This window comes from Mus caroli, unplaced genomic scaffold, assembly GCF_978045245.1.
Source record: "Mus caroli unplaced genomic scaffold, Mus_caroli_1 scaffold_13, whole genome shotgun sequence".
NCBI classification, from domain to species: Eukaryota; Metazoa; Chordata; class Mammalia; order Rodentia; family Muridae; genus Mus; species Mus caroli.
Window position 1 is genome coordinate 58,025,296 of NW_028227268.1, and position 23,909 is coordinate 58,049,204.

The 23,909-nt window shown below is 47.5% G+C and overlaps 2 protein-coding genes across 8 annotated transcripts in view; one reads left to right on the top strand and one right to left on the bottom strand.

Annotated features, from left to right (window-relative positions):
- Window positions 1-1,807, top strand: part of Arhgap44 (Rho GTPase activating protein 44) — a 169,607-nt gene extending 167,800 nt beyond the window's left edge. For all 5 annotated transcript variants that reach the window (XM_021176399.3, XM_029483387.2, XM_021176398.2 and 2 more), the window contains one exon: window positions 393-1,807. Coding sequence is in view for 4 of the 5 variants with exons in the window: in XM_029483387.2 (XP_029339247.1) it covers window positions 393-532 (140 nt within the window). In the remaining variant the exon portion in view is untranslated. The remainder of the gene's footprint in view (window positions 1-392) is intronic.
- On the bottom strand, window positions 1,779-23,909 carry Elac2 (elaC ribonuclease Z 2). 3 transcript variants are annotated; one of them, XM_021176397.3, is made up of 25 exons: window positions 23,606-23,909; window positions 23,160-23,210; window positions 22,952-23,022; window positions 22,236-22,300; window positions 21,239-21,296; window positions 20,085-20,153; window positions 19,176-19,310; window positions 17,277-17,335; window positions 16,093-16,151; window positions 15,942-16,014; window positions 15,264-15,376; window positions 13,952-14,047; window positions 10,619-10,757; window positions 10,453-10,538; window positions 8,613-8,731; window positions 7,573-7,669; window positions 5,790-5,928; window positions 5,419-5,457; window positions 5,181-5,290; window positions 4,561-4,660; window positions 4,358-4,478; window positions 4,030-4,108; window positions 3,355-3,499; window positions 2,585-2,803; window positions 1,779-1,964 (listed from the first exon to the last, which is right to left on the bottom strand). In XM_021176397.3, exons 1-25 carry the CDS (start codon window positions 23,824-23,826, stop codon window positions 1,869-1,871), a joined length of 2,559 nt encoding a protein of 852 aa, XP_021032056.1. In that variant the 5' UTR covers window positions 23,827-23,909; the 3' UTR covers window positions 1,779-1,868. The 3 variants fall into 3 exon arrangements, with proteins under 3 accessions (XP_021032056.1, XP_085686046.1, XP_029339246.1); XM_085829920.1 differs by lacking the exon at window positions 1,779-1,964 and having other exon boundaries at window positions 2,192-2,803; XM_029483386.2 differs by lacking the exons at window positions 1,779-1,964; window positions 16,093-16,151; window positions 17,277-17,335; ... (5 more) ...; window positions 23,160-23,210; window positions 23,606-23,909 and having other exon boundaries at window positions 2,192-2,803; window positions 10,624-10,757; window positions 15,942-15,961.

A 23,909-nucleotide genomic window follows, 5' to 3' on the forward strand; every position in this document is an offset into this window, starting at 1 on the left:
GGTACTCTCACTCTCCTGCCCTTGTCAAGATGACCTTTTAGTGCTGTCAACATAAATCAAAATGGGGGGCTGGGTGTATCTAGCATCCTAAGAAAGATTCTGCCCTGCCTCCCTGAGCTGCTGATGCAGAGCAGTTTCTGAATGGTACAACAACTGTCTCTATAGCCTTGATTCTTAAGACACGTTACTGAGGCCTGCCTGGGAATACCTGCTGATCAGGACAGGGCCTTTGTTCCCTAGCCAGGCTCCCTAGCCGAAGCGTATAAGACCCAGCTCCACCCTGATCCTGCAGTGCCCAACTTCTAATGAGCTAGCCTGAGCACACCGAGACCAGCCTGCTTCCTGTGCTGTCAGTTTGCAACTGGCCCCCTTTCACCTCCTCCTCTCTGCAGATCTCGTCCACTTTGATGTCCCCTCCATCCACATAGAGCTGGGGTCAACGCTCCGCCTGAGCCCCCTGGAACATGCACGGCGGCACTCGGCAACAGACAAGAGGGACTCGGAAGAGGAGTCTGAGAGTACAGCCCTTTGATGTGGCCCACCCGACACGTGTACATACGTCTATGGGCCCTGAGACACCACCCAGGGCAGTGCCGGCTAGCCTGCCAGGGACTTTCCATCAGCTCTTTGCTGTATTGTCCAACACCAGGGTGGAGTTGGGCGGAGGAAGAGTTCTCCTGTCCATGTGGCCAGTGTTGGTGGTGCAGATTCTGTTTGTTCAGTCTGGGTGATGATTCCAGCTTTTTTTTTTTTTTAAACCTTTGCCTTTTGACTTTGTGCCTATTTTGATCCATTTTTGGCCTCTATGGCAAGCAGCATCCAACTCTCCACTCAAGGGCTTGTCAGGATGGCCTTTGCAGGATGAGGGTGCAGAAGAGTCCCCTTACTGCCTTGACTGGGACATCAGGTCCTACAGTATCATCATAAGGGCCAGAGAAGAAGCAAGACAGGAGGAGACCCTTTCACTAGGGCAAGAGATGTCCTGGGGCCAACCAGAAAGACCTTTCAGGCCACCCTTAATCACAGCTCCAAAGTACTCAGCTTAAGACATCCATTTCTGACAGCTTTACTTTCCCCGTGTGATGAAGGCTTCCTATACTCCACGCTGACAATCTGAATTGAGGATTTGAACATAAGTGACCCTATGTAGGTCTCCATGTTCCCCAAACACATTAGGGATCTTAGAGCACTTTCGCATTCAGGCACCCCACTTAGTAGGTGTGTGGGGCCTGACTCTCCTCTTCTGGAGGTTACAGCTGACTAGCAATAATTCTGTTTCCCAACCCAAAGCAGGTAGAGAGGGTGGTACTGGGCACCTAGCCCACAGCGTGGCCTGCGTGGCTCACCAGCAGACCCTGCTCATCCTTCTCACCACGTCCCATGCAGCCCTGGGGCAAGGGCGCAGGAAGCCTGTTCACACTTTGGGATTAAGGGAATAAAACAGATCTGGGCCATGCATGCACAGTCAAAGTTTAAAGTTTGTTCTTCTGAAAATAGATATACCTATACATGATATATTTGTATATATGAAATCTATATTTGTTTAATTTGAGCCATTCAACCTAAACCTATGTACAGGTGTACAATGAAAAATTCTAAATGCTTAGTTATTTTTCCCAGCAGCGTGAACTCACCCTTCTCCGAGAGTGGGATCTGCAGACTCGAAGTTACAGCTTTGCTCACTTCCTGGCAAGGGCAGTCCAGTCCCCAAATTTGTAACGGAGCCTGGGGGTTGAAGGTTATCTTTACATATATGTACAAACTGTTGTCAAGAGTAATGTTATTAAAATAGATTTATTAACCCTGAGCTTGGCACATGGTCTTGTTTCAGTGAAGGCTGCAGGGCAGTAACAACATCCTGTGCTGCCTCATGAGGAAGTCTGCAGAGCGCCGCCAGGCCAGGGAAGGCAGGCCAAGTCCTTGCCGTCTCTCACTCGCGTTCCTAAAGTGCTTCCCATGCTCTCCTGGGTAGGGAGAACATGCACATGTTAGAGTCGACTTTGAACATCCTTCCAAGTTTCAGTCACTAACCTGCTTTCAGGTTCCAACAGGCATCTAGCCCAAGGTGACATTTCTTCATACTTTCATAGTGATTGTCACTCATCATGGACCAAGAGCACAACAGGCTCACAGGCACGAGAGATGTAGGCCTCACTGGGTAACCCAGCCCACAGAAGACCCCACACTGAAGCAGGATTCCAAACTCGAGCTTTATTGAGTCTGAGTCCTTGCAAATACTATGCTTGGAGCCTGGGACATATACACCCAATGTCACTTGTAACATGGCTTGACTCTGGCATGCAGAGAAAACCCCTGTGCTAGTGAGTAAGGGGCAGACACCTCAATTTCCATGACTTCTTTAAAGACTGGCTTGCCATATTCGATTGTGTTCGCCTCCAGGAGTCGGAGGCCCCTGGCAGATGGGAGCTCCCCAGCCATGGCCATGGAGGACTGCAGACTGATTCCATGCTGCCTCCTGGCTAGTTGTGCGCGCTGGCTCCTACCAAGATGACAGACGTGGCTTCCACACAGGGCAGAGAACAACCTACAGTCCAGGATGGCTTAGACTTCACTGGGCTCTGACCTTCTTGCTCTGTGGGCTGTGTGGTTCATCTGTGTGGGCCCGCTTCTGTTGCGGTTCTCTGTCCTCTGGGCTGTCTGCCTGCTGGGTCAGAAGGGCTGCTCGCACCAGCCGTAGCTCTCTCTTCTCTCTGCGTTCCACCATCTCTTCAATGTCATCTGCAAACAGGGCCTTCAGTGGGGGAATCAGCTTGGGCACTGTCGGGAAGTCTCCAAAGCAGACCTGGAAGGACAGACAGGACAGAAAGAGTGTGTGAGCTGGGGTGTGGGGTGGGAGAACTCCTCCTTGCTTGTATACCCTCAGACCAATGGACCTTAGCTTTAAAAAATGCTATTTAGAAGTGGAATACACATAGTAATGAAGAAGGGCCAATTCCCCACACCTAGACTAAGGGAAAAGAAAAAGTCCAGACGTTTCTGTCAAGTTCCTAACAACCACAACTGGCTCAAGCCCCACTCCTCCATTTGGGAAGGTAAAAGGGGCAAGGGCCACCTCTGCTACTCTAGGGGACTAGCCCCTGCCCCACGGGTTTGTGCTATTGCTGCAAAGGGAATGGCCTAGGCATGAGACATTCTGGAATCTCCAGGGACCCCAAGAGAAGGAAAGCCCTCCAGGAGCAGACTTTGTCAGTCTGCTTTTGGTTACACATGGCTAGTGATAGAGAAAGTTTCTTCCTTCGGTGGTCTTATACCATAAAAGAAGCATCATATGAGGGTCACTTTCTTATCTGGCCCTGCCCCTCAGAGCCCCCACAGCCACTGTGACATACAGACCTTCATGTGGTCAAAGGCGATGCCAACTTTCTCGTTGAAGTCAGGGCTGAAAAGGGGGATCTTGGCGTACCGCTGACTGAAGTGGTTCAGCATGATGAACTCCGCATTCATCCGCATTCCCACATTAATAGCCTGGGAGGTGGTGCTGTAGCAAAGAAGCAAGCAAGAAATAGCCTTGGGGCAGGAGTCCACAAGCCTGTCCTCCCCATGCTGACAACACCAAGGCAGGCTGGTAGGACCCCTCAGAAGGCTACTGAGCCACAGAGATGCTCTGAGGGTCAGTGCCTGCTCACACTTGCCAAGGAAGGCCTTGCAGTGAGTGCTGCCTGTCAGCTTGTCAGGATGAACACCTGAGACAACCCCTGGGAAGGTCTCTCTTCTTAAAACAGCCTGTATTCATTCATGACCCCACCTTTCCCTAGTGACAGTTATTCCAGTCGGTTTGTTCTTTTAAAAACCCCATGCCTCATCAGAGAACCCTAGCTGGGGATTTGCAAACACAGAGGCCTGTGCCTAGGAGAGCTAATGTGGGTTTGGAAAATGGCACAAGCCTGGAAGAAAGCCAGCCTGTCCTCCAGGGATGTGGGCACCAGCTCTCTGCAGCACGGAGGGAGGGCTGCTCAGCTTTCCCTTGACAAGAGAGGGTGGAAGGACAAAACAAAGCAGCATTTGTACCTGTGTGTCTTCTCTACTGCTTCCTCTTCCAAGCCATCCTCCAGAGTGGCTTCATGTATCAGGAGGGTGGCATCTTTACCTGGACAGGAACATGGACATAAAAGAAAAGGCTGAATGAGCAGCATATATGCCTGGGATCCATAGCCATGTTCTGACCCAAATACTCAGCTCTCTTGGTCCTGTGATGTGTCCTCAGGACAACAACCAGGGGACCGGCTGGGTAAGAACCAGTCTGCTATGTGATAGCATCACCTACACACCCATCTGCACACACCCTACACATGCCACTTGTCCTATGCATCTCTCAAGGCCCACTTCCCTCACTTACCCATCTGGACCAGAGCCTCACAGGGCATGGTATCCCCCGAGTAGACGACTTTCCAGCCAGATGAATGTACCAGTGCACAGCCAAAAGCATGCTTGCAGTGCCGTACCAGGCAGGTCTGAAACTGAGGGAGCGGAGGTGGAGGGCTCAGGCCTCTACTCCTCACCCTGCCCACCCTCTGTGGGTTCTGTACCTGGACCACTTACTTCTTGTAAGTCACATGTTTCCAACAGCAAGCTAATCAGCCTTTCCAATGTAGTATTGGAGACCTCTGCCCCTTTCTGAAGGCACTTGGCAGGAATCATACTAAGAGAAGACAAAAGCATTTGAAAGTTGATAATAAATGTGTATTTAACACCTGCAACCAACACTTCTGTTCTTTGGATGAAAAACCTTAAGTGGTTCTGAGAATTGTGACTGTAGTCTAGCAATGTAGACAGGAAAACTGATCAAATGAAAAGAGCTAGGCCACACATCCAGCCTACCCAGCTCACTGCCAGAAACGTAAACGCTGCAGGTGACAGGCAGCATCTGTCAGGACTCCTTCTCATCCTTCCCTGGAAGTGAGGCTGGGCCATCCCTATCCTGTACCACCTGGCTTGGATGTCTATGCTAGCAGCTGCTGGTGCACTTGACCCTGGACCTGTCAGCTGCAGAGACAGTGGCCACAGTCATGGTGGTGCACAGCTGCAGTGAGAACTGGGATACTTATGCTCCAAGGGCAGAGCTGCCAGGACTTATGCTGCCGCCCAGTCAGCTGGGGTCAGGAAGGAGGCAGTAGTAGAAGGCAACAGCATGGCGCCCGCCCAGTGCACATGATGCTCACCTGACGTGGTGCAGAATCTCCTGGCACTGGTTGTGATACTGCTGCAGCCAGGCCCTGAGCTGGGTAGGAGCCACCACAAGCAAGGGCTGGAAGGGTTTCCCCAGAGACGCCTGAAAAAAAGATCCCCATACAATTGAATAAGGGGACTTCCCAGTAAAAATGGTAAGAAATAATTAGTGGTAGGTACAGCCAATAATGAAGCAGGCAATTAACAATGTCAGTCAGGTGCCTCACTTACCAACGCATGCTCTCTCTGTAGCAAGATATTCAGCAAGCCCTGGGGAGGGGAGCACAGGTGATAAGCCAGTCCCAGTCATGATCCCACAGCTTAGGGCTCAAGTCCCTCCCTGTAAGTGGTTCCTATCTCACTGATCCCGTGTCACAGATGGGTGGCACATGCTGACTAGTGACTGAAACATTTCAGGCTGTGTTAGAAGGCGGGCAATGGGTAAGACCTAGGAAGCCTAAAAGATCCAGATCTGGATGGTCCTGCTGGGCAGGCTGTGTGTGAAACAAGTTTTATTCAGCAAGAAACGCTGAGTCAACTCAAAAGTTTGGTACTACAGGGAAAGAAGCCCAAGGGGAAGGCACCCCCACATGCTCACTCACTGTGTGGTGGTCGGCGTGCAGGTGGGACACAAACACAGCCGTGAGGCTGCATAAGACTCGGTCTATTTGCTGTCCGTAATGACGGCACAACTGCCCAAAAGTGCCTTCTCCACAATCCAGGAGCACTGACTTGTCAGGGCTGTAGAAGACAGGCACCAACAGGCTTTACTCTAGATATTCCGGAATGGCATTGATGAAGAAGACATAGAACAGGCAGCAGCTGTGGATACCACCCCCATCTTCCATAGCTACACCTGCCTGTCCTTTAGGGGGCACATATGAAAGTCAACTAATTAAACCACATGGGTTATTTGAGACCAGTCTATCTTCTCTTTATAAGAGAAAGATCCAAAGAACCCTGAAGCCTTTAAGGATATGCATCAACACAATGCTGGGTATCAAGAACATAAAAAAGACAAGCAGATTATAAGGCCTGGAGTCTGTCCCCACAGCACAGCTCTACCTCCCCTAAATGTGCTACACTAAGCTGAGAGTGCCAGAGACAGCGATAGGTCACAGGAGGTGACTCTCAGTTCCCAAGTGAGCATGGCCCTCAAACTGTCTTGAGACAGAATTGGCTTCATGAATGTTCTCTGGGGAGGTGGCTAGTGTGACTCTCACACTGTCGTCGAAGTTCAGCATTCCAATGCAGAGGCTCTACTTTCAGGCAGACAGACAAAGGTGTCCCTCTGGCTTCCTTCCTCTCTAAAGGAAGCCACAAAGATCGGAAGGGCCACACCCATCTAAAGACAGTGAGTGACTTCTAGGAAAAAGCCTACATGAGAAAAAAACAGATTTTGTTCATCTCAACAAAGGTGCCAGGTTGTTTAGGGATCAGAAACCATGAGTCCTAAATACAGGCCAGCCAATGATAACCCACCTTTGTGTATTTCTCACTCATAAAGCCGCCATGCTTAGATCTGAAAGCATTTGATCTCAGATGAGCCTGGACTGCAGTGCAGACAGTCTGACCTCAGGTGCACATGGCAGTACAGCTCAAGGAAACACAGGTATCAGTTAAGACACCAGCTCAGGGCCTAGACCTGAAGCTTAGGCTGCAGAACCGAAGCAACCTCTTTCAGCATGTGCTTACCAGTCAACCAAGGCTGTAGTCGCCTGTGCTTCACAGGCTTAAAGTACAAGTTCATTGGGACACCCCTCAGCAATATGGACAGCATAAGGACACCAGTCACGAGGGATGGGACTGCATGTTTCCCAGAATTAAGCAAGTAGATTCGGTAAGCCCAACACTTGGGAGGCAGACGTTCCAGGCCAGCCAGCACTATATAGCAAGACCCTATCTCAATAATATATTCTAAATGAAATAAAGCACATTAAACTACTACTTCTGCTCCAGGACAATCAGCCTGGTGAGTGGAGAGGACTGTTTAGCAGCAAGCTCTGATGGACAGCAGCTTCTGGGGCAAACATGGTGTGATGGTTTGAATATGCTTGGCCAAGGGAGTGGCACTGTTAGGAGGTGTAGGCTTGCTGGAGTAGGTGTGGCCTCGTTGGAGTAAGTGTGTTATTGTAGCATGGACTTTAAGACCATCATCCTAGCTCCTTGGAAGCCAGTCTTCACCTAGCCGCCTTCAGAACAAGAGGTAGAACTCTCAGCTCCTCCAGCCCCATGTCTGCTTGCATTCTGCCATGCTTTCATCTAGATAATGGACTGAACCTCTGAACTTGTAAGCTAGCCCCAATTAAGTGTTGTCCTTTATAAAAAGTTGTCTTGGTCATGGTGTCTTCACAGCAATAAAACCCTAACTAAGACACATGGTACCTTAGGTTGACGAGTGTGGAACTGACATTTCGGATCTTCATTGGGATGGCAGACCCCGTACCCAGGAAGACAATTTCAGGATACTGGCTTCTTTTCTCTGTTGAAATACAAGTGAATTTACAAGTCAGCATTCTGTCATGAGGTAGACAAGCAATCCAGTACAATCCACCTTCCCAGAGGGCGCTGGGTGCAGGCATTCCACTTCAGAATGAGGCCCGCAGGCTGTTGAAGAAAAGCGTCTGGAAGAGAGTACTTCCTCAGGCTGCCTTTACAAAAACAACAAAACAAACAACCCCATGAAACAACATAGGCTGCCTTAGCTCTGACTCACCGCTTTCTTCCTGGGCATGGTACCTCTACCTTGCATTAAGACTGCACACGTCATGTGTGTGTACCCTCATATCTGCTGTACAGATACACAGGGCTGGTCCTCAGCCTCACTTGGGTGGCCATGAACTAACACAGCAGGGCACCAATTTTATCAGAAAGGATGAAGCAATTTTCAGGCAATAGTTCTTCCCACACACATAGCATGAGGAATGGCTGACCTAGCACTAACCTTCAGAAAAGCAGGGGTGGGGAGAAAGGGCCTTCTGCTTAGATTAAAACCTACCCTCTTCTAGTCCAGCATTCTCTTTATCAGTAACTGAGAACTCAGAAACCCCCCTATTGTAGAAGTCACAAAAGTCTCCAATTGCTTTCCCTGATAGAGCAATGAAACTGGTTAGACGGCAGTCATCTTTCACAGCCCGTCTTAGCCAAGCAGAAGTAGACCAACAGCAATCATGGCGAGGGAGATCTCCATGGTCTCACAGGGGTTCTCTAAACCGTTTTCCTATAGGTGGCCCTCAAGAGTGCCCAGACTCTGTCACTAAGGCTAAATGGAGAGCACAAGTGCCAAGTTCCTCTAACACCTTCCCCAGCCTTCTGTTACAATACAGAGAAGCCCTGAGTTAAATAATCAGGATGCGATTTGTCCAACTCCCTACTAGAGTCTGTCGGGCAATGCTTAGGAGAGGCTGCCCAGGGCTTTGGCTCACCTCCTGGGGCTGGGTTTTCCTGCACGTTCTTCCGATACTCCTCCACACTCTCCTGGAAACTGGGGAGCTCCAAGGCCTCAGCTATGAATTCATCAGTATTGCAGTCGAGTGTGGTATCCCTGAAGAGGAAAATAACTTGGGTAACCCAAGGGGTCTGCACAGCCTCTCAGTAAATACTAGTTTGGATGTTCAGAATAAATCCATGTGTATTCTTGATGGTTTGGCTGAAAAACATACCATCCCTACCCCCAACCCCCAGTCCCATGTGTGATTTGCCTCTAGGGAGGTCATGGGGAACTGCAGCCTTGATGGAGGAAGAACATAATTGGGGACGAACTTTAGGCGTTAGCTCTGCCTGCTCCCCTCCCAGTCCGCTCTCTCTGCGTTGTGTTTGCGGAAGGCTATGGTCTCTCACCTCCTGCCAGACCATGCTTGCCACTTGCTACTGTGCCTCCCTACCATGAGGAATTGTCAATCAAAATAAACAGTCTTCTATAAGTTATGTTGCTGATGGTGTTTTATCATAGCAACAGAAAAGTAACCAATACAGGTATAGAACACTCCTACAGATAATAACCCGGGCAGTTCTAGTCTCTGGAACCTTCCTCAACTAAATAAGGTGAATGAGTCCTGAACAACTCTAGCTCCTTGTGATCTCTCCAGCCTCAAGTCTGACAATCAGGGCTTTCTGGTGCTCAGGCAAGATGAATCTTTTTTTATAGTAGAGTTGTTCCCTGAAGTATCACATCTCCTAACCAAGGCTGTGATAATTAAATGTGGCCACATATGAGACACTGTCCCTAGGAGGACCACAAGGGCCCTAGCTAAGAAGCTGGTCTCCAGGAAGTACCTCTCAAACTAAAGTGAGCATGCACACAGATGACTGGGAACCTTGGTGAGCTGCAGAACCCAAGCTGGCATCAGCTCTCGGGTGGAGTCAGGGTGCCTACCTCCTTAGCAAGCTGCAGGGAATGCTGGTATTGCTGGCTTCCTCCACTCAGCACCAATACTGAGAGGGCTGATTCTCTGAGCTAAGTAAGGAGAAAAGCACCCCAAAGCTTATAAAGCAGTCCCATGTCAACCTTTCCAGATCAACTCACAGGTCTAGGATCTTGGAATAGCATTTTCACTGGCACATGGACTGATGAAGGTATGTGGGATGCCCATGGCCCCAGGCATACCACTACAGAGCAATTATTCAACCACGTCAGCTCATAGTGACATCCTAACACATGATCTACTCTAACAATGATGCTAGGAGGCCAGAAGTATTATAAATCCCAACAATATACTTATTCCCAACACTGAGGACAAGCTAGCAGGTAGACAGCAAATACTTCTCACTTGCCTAGAAGTTTATAGGCAGGGGCTTTCCAGGTAGCAATGTATGATCATTGGGTGCCTAAAGAAGTCACTCACTGTAACTCACATTTAGAAATTGCCTTTAGGAAGTCTTTGAGTTCCAATCAAAGACTTACTGTTGCATTAAAACAAGAAAAAAAAAAAAAAGTCCCAGATGAGTAAAACATCAGTATCAGAAATACCAACAGAAACCTTTTTACTGGGGCCAGGCATAGTGGCACATACTTTTAGTTCCAGCACTTGGGAGGCAGAGGCCAGAAGACAGCTGAGTTTGAGGCCAGCCAGGGCTACACAGTGAGACCTTATCCAATAACCACCTTGTGGCTGGAGCTGGGCTCTTCCTGCTGCTGTGCAGGTGACAACTGTGACAGAAACCAAGGGGCTGGAAATGCTTCCCAGAATACCACTACTGATCATTTTCAGAAAACCCTCCCAACCCCTGCCCTAGAAGTTTCCGTAGGTTCAGAACTGCACACACCTCTGCCACTCTCTCTTGGGACGGAGCTGATACTTGAGGAGGCATTCACCCCGAACTGTTGGCATGCTGAAGGTGGAACCTTCCTCCTGGAAGATGAGAATGCACTTCTCAGTGAGAAAGCAAAGGTCAAGAACCCACTGGCTAGGAAGGATGTGGGACATGCTACCTTACTATAGAAGCTGGTAAGCTGGGGGAAGATGTCAGGGTGGATGAGGCTGAGCTGGGTCTGAATCTTGTGGCTGCGCAGGTTGTGGACCGAGGGGCAATTCTCATTCAGAATCAGGTGCTGTGTGTCAGGCCCGAACCTAGGAAGAAACAGCCGTCATTACAGTGTCTGTCAGGGAATCTCTCCACCTCAGGAAAGGACAGTAGATAAAAAGCCTTATGTAGAAGGACAGACACAGTTATGTCATTTCGCCCCCAAACAATTACTACACAGCCAGGCATAGTCCTGCAGCTTCTGGGTCATAGTCCAGGCTTTCGTCTCTCCTATGCTGATAATGATGGAAAGAACAGTGGGGAACCAAGGAGGTTTAAGACCTTCACGTGCGGATGTGAAACCATCACCAAGCACAGGGTATGAAAAAGGCCTAAAAGGAAAATAGATAATTTGTGTTCTGACTCAGACACACGAGGAATGAAAGACAGAGCCTAAGACCCTGAACTGCTCAGGGCAGAGAGGGGCTGTGAGATGACACAGCTGGCAGGGAAGCTGAGGAGCCACTGGAGGTCACCAACTACTCAGGCTCCAACATTCTCCTGGAGCTATGCCTGGTGTAGGGTTATAGGATGGCAAACCTTCTCCTTACAGACCTACTAAGACTAAACCAGAGCAGCTGAAGTCAAACATGTGCAGTGGGAGGCTGGTGGATGTGCCAGGATCTCCTCTGCACCGACTGAGCAGAGTGTAAGAGAGGTGACAAGGAGTCCTCAACAAGTGGGGAGTGGGACAATGAACTGGTTTCTTAGCAGAGCTGTAGCTTTTGCCCGAGCCACATGGTTCCTCCCCAAGCCACACAGGTTTGGAAATAGGACAAAAGGTGTGTTAAACTGGCACACATAATTCTGGGGTTCATGGCTTAAGGATGAGACACACCCAGGCCACCTCAGAGACATAGGTGATGGGCTAGTGATTCTGTAAGAGCTGAGGCAGCAAATGCTAAGGGCTCCTGCTGAGGAGAAGGCAGGCCACTGAGAGCTAGTCTAAATAAGATACAGAAATGGAGGATTGATTTAAAAGAAAATTAAAGTCTATGTTCTGCAAGCAATGGGTTCTCTGAACGTGGGCTCCATGGGAGTTCTGGGATTGCTTAGCTGACATCTGACAAATTGATAACCTGGGAATCGGCTGATACAGTAAACAGAAGGGATTTAATTCAAGTTATATAGGAAAGGATATTAATTTAACTCATATAAAGAGAAAGGTGCTATAATATATCCACAGAGATATTAATCTCCAAAGGGAAAATTAATGATAATTTATTTGTTGTTAATAATAGAGAGAAATAATGGTAATTGTTTTAAAGGAAACTTGTGAAGTCTATGCTTTGCAAGCAATGGATTCTTTGAACATGGGCTCCAGCATAATTCTGGGATTGCTTAGCCTGGCATATGACATTGGTAGCCTGGGAATAGGCTTATACAGTAAACAGAAGGAAATTAAAGTCAAATAGGAAAGGATAGGAAGTAAAATAGGGGAGGATATTAATTCCATGGAAGGGAAGTATACATGGAGGGTTTTGATCTTAAAATGTATATCAAAATAGGGGATAGGGAAAATAACCCTAACTCAGACAGATAGTAGAAACTTAGGCATTTATCTTGTGTAGGAACAAGGCAGGAGATAGTGGTGAAGCACTATCTCAAAAGATGGTGATAATTATTTAGATTGCTTCATATTAACTCTTATAAAGAGAAAGAGGATAGATATACCCACAGAGGTATTAATCACCTGTACTGGCTATTTTTGTGTCAACTTGACACAGCTGAGTTATCACAGAGAAAGGAGCTTCAGTTGAGGAAATGCCTCCATGAGATCCAACTGTAAGGCATTTTCTCAATTAGTGATCAAGGGGGAAAGGCCCCTTGTGGGTGGGACCATCCCTGGGCTGGTAGTCTTGGGTTCTATAAGAGAGTAGGCTGAGCAAGCCAGGGGAGGCAAGCCAGTAAAGAACATCCCTCCATGGCCTCTGCATCAGCTCCTGCTTTCTGACCTGCTTGAGTTCCAGTCCTGACTTCCTTGGGTGATGAACAGCAGTATGGAAGTGTAAGCCGAATAAACCCTTTCCTCCCCAACTTGCTTCTTGGTCATGATGTTTGTGCAGGAATAGAAACCCTGACTAAGACATCACCATAGAAGAGAAAATTTAAATATACATAGATGAATAAATATTTACGCCTTGATCTCAGTATTAAAAGTTATTCATGTGAGAACAAGACAGAGAACAGTGGAGGAGCACTGTCTCAACAGACAATGGTAATGGTTTAGATTGCTTTGATTGTTTTGAATTGTTTCAATGTGGTTTTAAGTTTGGTGGTAATGATATTAAAAATGCTCTGGGAGAGAGGTCAAAATAAGACAGGCAGGAAGAGAAAAGAGGCTGCTATCTTGAATCAATCTATACCTTTGATGATTTTGGGTGACTGGACCAAGGACATGCTATTATGGTAGAGAGGCTCTGTATTTGTATTAATAGGAAACAAGAAGGATCAGATATGTCAGGGGAAGACCTCCTGAAGATCTTGGCTACAGAAAAGAACAAGTCAAAAAGATCAAACTGGACAGGTAGGTAACTTGATTTGCTGATTCTTCCATATGGGAACAGCCCTGTAATTGGCTTAGACATAAAAATGTCTCTAGCCAAAACTTCAGCTAAAATTAGACAATAAATCTTGCTGGTTATGAAATCCTTAAGATTCATAGTGCCATCCTTCATATGACAAATTAAGTCGTAAAAGGACAGCTGGCTTTCACCTGCTCAAACAAGGGCCAAAAATTCATTCTTACATCATCTGTGCACCTTGCACAAGCCATACAAATATTTGTAAAAGTACTACAATTTTGGTTGTAAAATTAATATATTGCAGAATGTAGAGCTCTGACAAGATTCATCCACAGGGACACTGAAATGACCTGCTGTTCCAGCCCCCTACCTGCTGATACTATTTCCAGAAACTTGCTTCCAGAACAACTTCATGAATAGCTGATTCCCCATGGTCTCTGTTCATCCAGCCTTTCAGACAAAACCAGACAATCCCTGAGACTTCTAAGCATGCAGAGGCGAGATAACAGATGCTAAGGCTGGCTTTCTTAAGTCTAACCAATTTTCTAATTTTCTTACCATTCCCTACCCATTTAAACATAGATATCATAGTTATGTAAACTATAAGGCACTGGAGCAGGTAGCAAGGAGCACGCATGGAGGAGATAAAAGCAGATTAACCATCTAGAGCAACACCCACAAGAGTTGCCCTCTGTGCCTTGGACTGGTCTCCATACCTCTCCATCCACTGCTGGTACCGGCTGTCGATGAGTACAGATTCTGGGGCTATGTGGACCACCAGCGCCACAGGTGCATCAGCCTCTCCCTGGTACCTGGGCAGAAGGAAGAATGAGTTTGTATCTACAAAGAGATACAAACTCAAGACATGCAAGGAAGGGGATTGTGCAGCTATTTCTTAGAATACTCACTGCTGCCACACATACCACCTCCCACCCAGGCGTGGTCTGCTAACCTGGTGACACTTATTTCTAGTTCAATGGCTGTTCCCATCACCACCCACCCTTGCCCCGCCACACACCATCTCTTTCTAGTTCCTCTGGCTGTAATAGGCTCTGTTGCTCAAAGCAGATTATGATAGTCTCTGGTCAGGGCACTGACCCCACAAAGGACAAAGTGGCCTAGGCAGAGCCCTTACCCTGATACAGAAAAGCACAAGAGCACAAGGGATTTATGGTGCACGAAGAATAAAACAGCTCATAAAGCAAACAAGCCACTACAGAGGGGACAAGCTTAGAACAAACATGAGGCTTGTTTCCTCCTAGGGTGCTGGTATGCACCATCCCCAGCACTACAAAGGCTGAGGAAGGACTATGTGACCAGGGCCAAGCGAGCCTACATGGGGATATCTTGTCTCAAAAGGGCAAGGGCTGGAGATAAAGGTCAGTGGAAGGGCACTTGCCAAATGTGTTCAAGGCTGACCCCAAGCACCAGAAAGACATGGTGGAGGGATGCCTACCCAGGACTGAAGCTGCAGAACTGGCTGTTTTCCAGTAGACACAACACTTGAGCCAGAGAGATATTTCAATGCTGAGACTGTCCCTAGCACAGAGTAGGCTATAGGGTCTTTGACACTCTGTCCTAACTTATTAGCCTCAATGTAGGTGAGGGAAGAAAACTCATATAGGGTAGAAATAGGTAAAATAATTTATTTGCTTGGGCATTTATTCTGAAATTTGTTCTAGATTTAGATGCCTCTCTCTTGCTTATATCTATGTTCTCTCTCTTCCTCTCTCTCTCTCTCTCTCTCATTTGCAGTTGATTTGTCTAGTATTGTGGTTCTCAGTTCAAAGCCCACTAACTACAATACTTCCTAAATCTTGCCAGTAAGATCAAGACACACATTGAACCCAAAATCCAGGCCTTCCCAGAAACACACTATATGTCAAGGACATGAATATCTTTGGGACATGAATGTCTGTACTGAACAGTGATGGCATTCACCTTTCCCAGCTAAAATCACTAACCATTACCTTTTAAAGGTGTCATTCTCACAGATGGGCAGGATGTTCTAAAATCACTAACCATTACCTTTTAAAGGTGTCATTCTCACAGATGGGCAGGATGTATCCTTCATCAGGACACTCTACCACAATGAATACAAGACCAGGATCTGGGGGTGTACAAAGCTCTTCAGCAGCAATCTAGAAAATTAGATAGGCCACTTATTGAAGCAGAATGCTCTCTCAGAACAATCTCAGCTCAGCCTCAGCTCCGAAGCTGCTACCGTTATACAACCCATATTTAATACATGAAGCATAAATCTGGCACACACCCTTTCCTGCTCTGTCCATACTTCAGCAGATAGGCACTAGTTTATGAAGATATTTCAAACCTGAGTGGCTAGTGGGAGGGTTAGCATGTAAAGTACTTTTGACACCAGAAACACCTTCTTAGACAAAGAGCATAACTCTCTTTTAAGACTTGCTAGCAAAGCCCATCGTTGAAGGCAGGCACTCTGAGGGAAAGCGTCTACACACAGAAAGAACCCTCACGTATAAGGAGACAAGATATAGAGATGCCCAGGCAGAGCATCACAGGGTGGATCAAAGGTCTAGTAACAAGCCCACTGTGCAGCCAAGAGAAGACAATTCCACACTGTCCCACACATCCTTCAAAGTGGTATCCGTAAGCTTAAGCCAGACAGCTCTCTGCTCAGTGTCTAGGCCCCATCTGTAGTTTCAAAATCCCAGAAGCCAGGAGCCTCACCTCCCTTCCTTCGTAAGTGATACTCTTCCCTTCCTTGACAGCAGCAATGATGGGTGCAATGGCGGCCGTCCCACTGAAAGACAGGCAAGCTCTGTGAGAAACCTTCATTTTACCAGGCCTACCAGGGAGTTCCCAAGGACCTGACACTCACACAGGAAGGCCCAGCTCCTTTGCTTTAAGCACCAAGAAGTTTCCTTTCCTCAAGTGAAGCTGTGACAAAGAGAACATAAACAGTTTCAGGTGCTGAAACTCATCTTCGCACAGTGCATGGCATGTACTTCCTGTTTCTTCCTTAGTCATTAAAATGCAGCCAGTCTACACACTCTGAGCAAGTGCTCATTTGAAAGCTGTTAGAGTAAAGGCCAGATAAACTAAGATGCAATGTGTACACTCACTCTTTCACTTCACAGTTAACAAACAGCAAGAATGTTAGGTGTCCCCAGGGGAACTGCAGGGTACTTGGGTTGTTTCAGGATCTAATCTCACACCAGGGTGCTAGCACCCTGGTCTTCCAGGACCAGTCAGTGCTGCACACAGTCTGAGCAGTGACCCTGGCAAGAAGATAACGGAATGGGTGGTGGTTTTCTATGTCCTTCAAATCAGGTTTTATTGGACAGAGACTCTGGATGCCATACTGGGAACAAATGTCCAGTAGACGCCTTTCACCAGATGACACAGCAACCCTACTACAGCAAATCCATCCCTCTCTGTAAGCCTCTGTCCGACCCACACAGTTCACACATGATGACGCAGAAGGCCGCCGTCAGGTCTCTGACTGAGTTTGCCTTTAAAAGTTACTCCTAGGACCAAGACTTATTATCTGTATCCCAGAGTCTCATTCTCTAGAGTCTAGACCTTCCCATCTTACACACTAGGTTGCTGGTGGTTGGACTATGAATCCATAGTTCATACTGTGTGCTTGCAGACCACAGAGACCCTGAGGTCCAGGTGGAACCTTCAAGTGTGAACAAATGCCATAGTGAACAAGTCCCTCACCTCATACCAGGTCCGGGACAGCTGCCCTGACTTACAGTTCAAACACTCAACATACAGGAAACAAGCACTAGCTGCCCTGAATGATTTCTGAATTCTGAGAGGGAGGACCAGATACCCACAGCATAACACATGACGGACAGGGCACCCCACTGGATGAGAATTTGAAACACCATGAAAGCACGGGTGGGGTTTGGAGAAGGACTCTCTGTTCTTTGTCAACACAGGCAACCCAAGAGCTACCTGCAAATGACTACACAGTGCTAACAAAAGGTCTCAGAACACACCATGCGCTGGCCACCAGCCACATGCCCCTCACTGCCCACCTTTGCCCAGTCTTACCTTGCAGACAAAAGCTACCACTAAGGAGGGGTCCCTGCCCCATGCTTTCCCGTTGGCACCTGAGGAAAAGCACATTTAACAAGGTGAACTTGAAGGCTGTGTGTGCTTCTCACATCATCATCCTTAAAGATTTATTTTATGTATGTAAGTACACTGTAGCTGTCTTCAAACATACCAGAAGAGTGCCGGACGATGGTGGCACATGCCTTTAATCCCAGCACTCAGGAGGCAGAGGTAGGCGAATTTCTGAGTTCAAGGCCAGCCTGGTCTACAGAGTGAGTTCCAGGACAGCCAGGGCTACACAGAGAAACCCTGTCTCAAAAAAAACAAACAAACAAAAAAAGAATGCATCGGATCCCATTACAGATGGTTGAGAGCCACCATGTGGTTGCTGGGTATTGAACTCAGGACCTCTGGAAGAGCAGCCAGTGCTCTTAATCACTGGGTCATCTTTCCAGCCTCTCTTCATTTCTTTTTAACGAAGCCCCTTCATTAATCATGTACCACTTTATCCTTCTTATGTCTACAATAACTGAATAGAAAATGTGAAACTCCAGCCAGGGCGGGATGTGCATGGCTAAAATCCTAGTGACTTGAGAGACTAAGACAGGGAGATGAAAAGTTCAAAGCCAGCTCAGACTACTAACTCAAAATGAAGAAATAAAAAGAAAATTAGTACAGCGAGAGAACGCTTGCCCAATAGGCCCAGGGCCCTGAGCTCACCTCCAGTTCTATGGAAAGAACAGAAGGAAAAGGTGGAAAAGGAAACTCCAACCAGAAATCTAGCATGGTAGCGACTAAAACTTCACACGTCCCATTTGGCTTAACACTTGGGAGCAGGATAAAATAAGCTGTAATATTTAATTTATCTTTTACATTTATTTATGGAGGTGGGGTAGTATAACTGTAGGGATAGGTGACACTGTGCTTATGTGGATGGTAGATGACAACTTTGTTTATTCAAAGTTTCTTCTCTCCTTCTCCCATGTGGGCTTTGGGAGTCATCCCAGGTCTCAAGGCTTGGCAGCAAGTGTATCTACCCACTGAGCCATCCTGCCAGCCCTCACTGTAATATGTTTTAAAAACAAATACCTAAATGTTAAAGAAATGAGACAGCAGTTAAAGGAAGCCTAAAGGGAATATGTGGGCTTTAATGCTCTCAGCTTGCCATATAAAAGAGGCTCGTGAAGCCAGAGGGAGCTGAACAATCTGCGCCCAACACTGAAGAGCAGACCGAGTATCCAGTTCCTCAGACAGAGCAAACCCCGACAGCTGTCTTGGGGGTGGGGGTGGGGGCTCTCTCCGGCTAACTTGTGTGCTGTGATAAGCAAAGCAGCCTGTCCCTGCAGCATTGTCTCATTAACGAAAACACCAAGGATCCTACACCCAAGAGTGGGCCAGGGCCTGCTGCTCTATGAGTATAAGGACTGGGGCTATGCAAAGCCACAAAGGGGCCTGATACTTCGCCCTGCACCCTTTTTCATCCTTCCCGATAGACCAGAGCTTTTCGTGTCAAAGAAAAGCATCTACTTGTGCAAATAGTTTCCTCAGTGAAGATCCTAACTTAGAGTACAGGAGACAAAGATTTGTCATTAGCAACCTTGGATAGAGGCACCTCACCCATTCATAGAATCTAAACAGAAAAATCCATATCAGAGAAGGTTACCGAAGGCTGGAGACAGAGGGAAAGCTGATCAAGGAGTACAAGTTTTTAGGTGGGCGGGCCACAGGCCACACTATACTGTGACCACAGAAAGCCATGTGGTTGCTGGGAACTGAACTCAGGGCTGCTGGAAGAGCAGCTAGTACTCTTAACCACTGAGCCATCTCTCCAGCCCCTAGAGACAATCTATTAAAAGGACCAAGCATTAAAACTCCAAGGCCTGTTCCACAGCTTACCTGCACTGCTGTCCTCTGGAGGGCACTGCCCATTTTCAGCTGATCCAGAGTCCGATGATGACTGTTTGGGACTGAGCCTGTTGGGAGATGTTCTGGGGCTCTGGGATGGCTGTTGCTTTCCACACCTCCGTTCACCTGTGCAGCACAGGAAGTCATCACATCACACAGTTCCCATAAACTGCAGCCCAGGTGTTTACACGTGTGAATTCCCTAATGTATTTCAAACCAGAACTCCTTTCCCTGCAGCAGTAAATAACCAATTTCCAGGCCTGCTGGCCTCTCCCTAGCTCCATGGCCTTGCCCACAGAAGGGATTCGATAGTGCTTGACTGAAAAGCATCCAGGCTACAGACTAGTTCAGTTATCACCACTGTCCGATCTACAAAGGCCCACAGGATACTCATCACCAAAAGGAGCAAAATTCTGCAGCTTGTAAGTATCAAAATCAAGAGGGGAACTGCTGTTACGAGAAGCTGAAAACACAGCTGCTGGTCTCAACAGAAACTGCATTTGCTCCTCCGGGCATATCACACAATCAGAACCTGCTGGGCTCCAAGGAAACACTGGCCAGCAGAACTGGGCAAGTGTAGCCACAGGAAAACACATGCCAGTAAACTACGCTGTCTGTTTCCAACTCAAAGCCATGAAGCAGTGCTGAGCTTCCCAGCCCACAATGACTCTCTTCTAGGCTGTAGTTATTAAGATGTTTCTAAGAAAGACACTTATATCTGCATCAAACAAACCCTGGGGAATGAACTTGCCAGCCTGCGGGCACATGGTATTGTCCACAAGAGGTTAAAGTCCCAAACAGGCCACTCACACCAAGTCCTCACAGACTCTCCTCACCCTCATTCCCCATGATTAGGAACCACAGCAATGTACTCCAGAGAAATCTGGCTCTCAGACTCACTGTGGATAGGGACCTGGTAAACAGTCATGGTCTCATCCTTGTATTCTGGTGCAGAGTGAGGCCGCACGGCTGCAGGAAAAACACAGGTCAAGAAATGGAGTGCATGAGTAATGGCGTGGGTGGGAAAATGAACCTCCAGGGTTCTCACCAGCTGCCACTGACTTGCCTTACCGTGCTAATGGGAATATGCCAGCAAAACCAGGTTCTCTAATAGCTATAACATTTTTTAGGAAAAAAAAGCAAACATAAAAAGGAAGCTGTATTTTCATCAGTCATTTATATGGAGCAGAGTCAGGGAAGTCATGCTATGAGCACTGCATAAGGATCCAGCAAGAAAAGAGCTTAAATGCAAGAGCTCTGAGTTAACAAGACCACCAGCCAGCCAGGAACTTTACCTTCTCAGCCATGAGAACTAGTATATGTTCTGAAATAAAATATCAGTGCTTTATAAAAGAGCAGCACTGACAGGCCAATGCGGGTAGGGGAGCTGGGGGTGCCGGGGGCTGCTTGCTCCAGGATCCTGCCATATCTTCTTCATTCAGACCTCTTCTCATCAAAGTTATGGGCCTCCCAGCAGAGCTGGAGATAAAGGTTAGCTACAAGATAGCCAAAGACTCCTTATACTACTTCCTCCTCCAAGGCGTTCAAGGCCCTAAGAAACACCTCTCGGACTGGGAAAGGAGCCTGGGGCCAGAGTGGAGGTTGAGAGATGCAGAAGGGAATGCAGGCATGTACCAGGTTATAGTACTTCCTGCCTACCCAGCCAGTATTCTTGAGGCATGAGAGGAGCAAGAGGGGCTTGAGAGAGTTAAGAGCAGTGGCTGCTCTTCCAGAGGACCTCGGTTTAATTCTCAGTGCCCACAGCAGCTCAGTACTGTCTGTAACTTCAGTTCCAGGGTATCTCACACCTCATACAGACATATATGTAGACATAACACCAAGACATGTGAAATATAAATAAATCATTAAAAAGAAAAGTAAGAGAAAGAACCAACAAAGAACAGAATCACAGCTCTTAAAGAAACCACGGCATGCTGAAAGGAAGCACGTGATTCTAAGACTTGCTTTAAGGCAGCTCTTGATGGATTCTAATTTACAAAGCAGGGCTCGTGTAAGAAGAAACATAAGACAGTAGGTCACAGTCAACAACATACCCAGGTCTATTCCTTTCAATGGACCAGAAAATATTTTGATTGCTTCTAGATATTTCTCCTAAAAAATAATCAAGAAGTTATGTTTTAAACATAGGGCACAGTAATGTATTCAAGTAAGTATTATATGTACTCTCTGCAAACACAAAACTTAGCTAGTACTTTAAATTTCATCTAGACAGTTATTTGTTGTGTCCAGTGTCATTAGATGCCACCATTTAGCAACAGTAAGAGATATGAAGTTTTGCTCTCATTAGAACAGAGATGGAGAGGAAGCCAACGATAACACAAACAACTCAGTAACAATTAGGTACTCTGAAAGAAATGAAAGGCACAGGGCAGACACCAATTTGTGTGGTACAGCTCCAGGGGGAATGACTTTTGAAAGCAAGACAAGGGGCAGGGCTGGCCCTCGTGGCTCCAGCTCGATGACACAGGTAGAAGTATGAACAGCGGCCTGGGCCTGTGGGACTTAAAGACCACCCTGTGGATCACACACACCACACAGGAAAAGCTTAGGGCAGGAAGCAGCGCCCTGCATGTACACCATGTTCTGGCTGTACATACAGGGGAGGACTGCTGAGAAGTAGGAACTGACAAGCAAGGCTAATTTGGTTCACAGAGAGTGAAAGCTCAAGGAGGAAGAGAAGCTAGAGACAGAGTTAGATGTCTAAAGTTGAATAGGAAAGAAAAAACGCTGTAATTCATTAAGTCCTTCTTTAGTACCATATCGAGTGATTTAGTCCCTCCCATGTACCACTTCATGCAATTCAACTTTAACAACCCATGGATCGTTCTGGCTACTTTATAAATTAAGAAATTGGGGCTGAGAGGCAAAGTAGCTCACCCAGGACCACACAGTTAGTATTTACATACTATGAAAGGAGATATGTTTAACTCCACTACCTGTTGTCCTTGAGGGCAGAAGGTTGTTACAAAAATGAAGACTGTTATCATGTTTAAAGGAGGTGGTTTTAACAGGTGACCAGGAGACACTCACCAGTTGTGGTGGTCCAGACAGAACACATTTGGGAAGCCCGGTTTCCTTTAAAGTTAAAATCATTCCTTAAAAGAATGTCAAGAGAAGATAAATAAATAAAAATCCAGCTCTCTCAACTTAGCCTGCAGGCCCTGTCCGGTAGGTATGTGGTATATATGTATATGTATGTGTGTATATATATATATATATACACACACACACACATATGCATATGTGTGTGTGTGTGCGCGTGTACACACGTGCGTGTGTGCATGCATGTGTGGATGGTGGTGGAGTGCTTCTGGCTATACTAGTTATTTATCTACGTGTCCGTGTTCTAGGGTATAAGCAACTATACAATACATAAAGAGAAAATAATGTTAGCATTGATCTAACCATGCATCAGAGCAGGGTCAGCTATGCAAGAGGGAGGGGGGCACAGTCCACTACCTCATTCTCTCCTCTGCCCATACTACTATACCTTCAAAATCTGGCGGCCACACAGTCTGGATGACAGCATGTGTCTGAATCCAGCTGCCGAGTCTGATCAGCACCACAGCACTCTGTTAAGTCTGTGGTCCAGGTGGAGGTTGTAACCACATCAAGGCCTACTTTTCTGAGTCTAGGTTTTCACACCCCCTACTCAAGCTGACTAGGAAGATGAACAAACGAGCTGCAAGCTATGTTAAGCCCCCAGAAACTTCCCACCGGCCTCTGACCTCCAAACACATACTCACCACACAAACCCCCAACATTTGACCAATGCATCCGAGTCAGAAAGATGTTATCCAAGCGAGCGACTTTCAGTCTAAGAAAAAACATACATTTCAGCAAGATGAAACAAGGATGACCAGAGATCGTGTCTGCTGAGAAGTCTCATCTGCCTCTCACCTCAGCTTTCAAGCCCATAATCATCTCCACCCCAGAAGCCAGGAGTTGACTCACTTGTGTTCCTGCATAAGTCGTTGGACGCCTTCTCCGCAGTTAAAAAGGTACCTACAGGAGGAACATTATTGTACTTACAAATATACTCTGTAAAATGCTTTACTGTAGATACAGCGACATAAATGACAGGGTTCTGATACTGCCTAGTAGGTTTTGAGCCCTCTTTGGTTAGTGACGGAAGAGTGTAGTTTGATATAGATCAATGGGGAGTGATCTCTTTCCCCATCGACTTATGAAACCGGTCTAGCTCACACACTCAATATGAGGCCCCCCGCTTTGGGATGGTGATGGTGATAGTGAGACTCGGGGAACGGGAAGTTTTGCCCGGATGCCTGAAAGCCATGCTGACTAAGGGAGGTAAGGGATATATATACAGGGTTGGACAGGAGGCCTCCCGAGCACGTGGCGCTGGGGCCAATCCCCCAGGGCTGTCGGCCCACTCTCACCTGTTGTATTCCGAGAAGACATAGAGAGCAGCCCCCGCGTCCCGGCCGCCCGCCGCCACCACCTGCAGGTACACGGTGTTCGGGCCCCCGGGACCCGGGCCGCGCTTCTCCCGCGTGCGCAGGTGTCGCAGTGGATCTTTGGGCGGCCGCGGCCGGCGAGCCGAACCCTGCGACATGGTGCGCAGGCCAAGGGGACGCAACAGCGAGAGGAGCGCCCACATGCACCCGACCACACCAGGCTGACAAGGCAGCCAGACCCCTCACGCCGCCACAAGCACCGCCCCTCCGCCCGCATGGCGGAACT

What these genes read in the sequence shown, in the direction of transcription:
- Elac2 (XM_021176397.3), bottom strand. Translation starts at nt 23,826, where the DNA reads ATGTGGGCGCTCCTCTCGCTGTTGCGTCCCCTTGGCCTGCGCACCATG. An exon ending in TACAGAGAGAGCATGCGTTG is followed by an intron (nt 5,291 to 5,418) that starts GTAAGTGAGGCA and finishes TCTTTTTTTCAG; the next exon opens with GCGTCTCTGGGGAAACCCTT. An exon ending in TCGCCTTTGACCACATGAAG is followed by an intron (nt 2,804 to 3,354) that starts GTCTGTATGTCA and finishes CTGTCCTTCCAG; the next exon opens with GTCTGCTTTGGAGACTTCCC.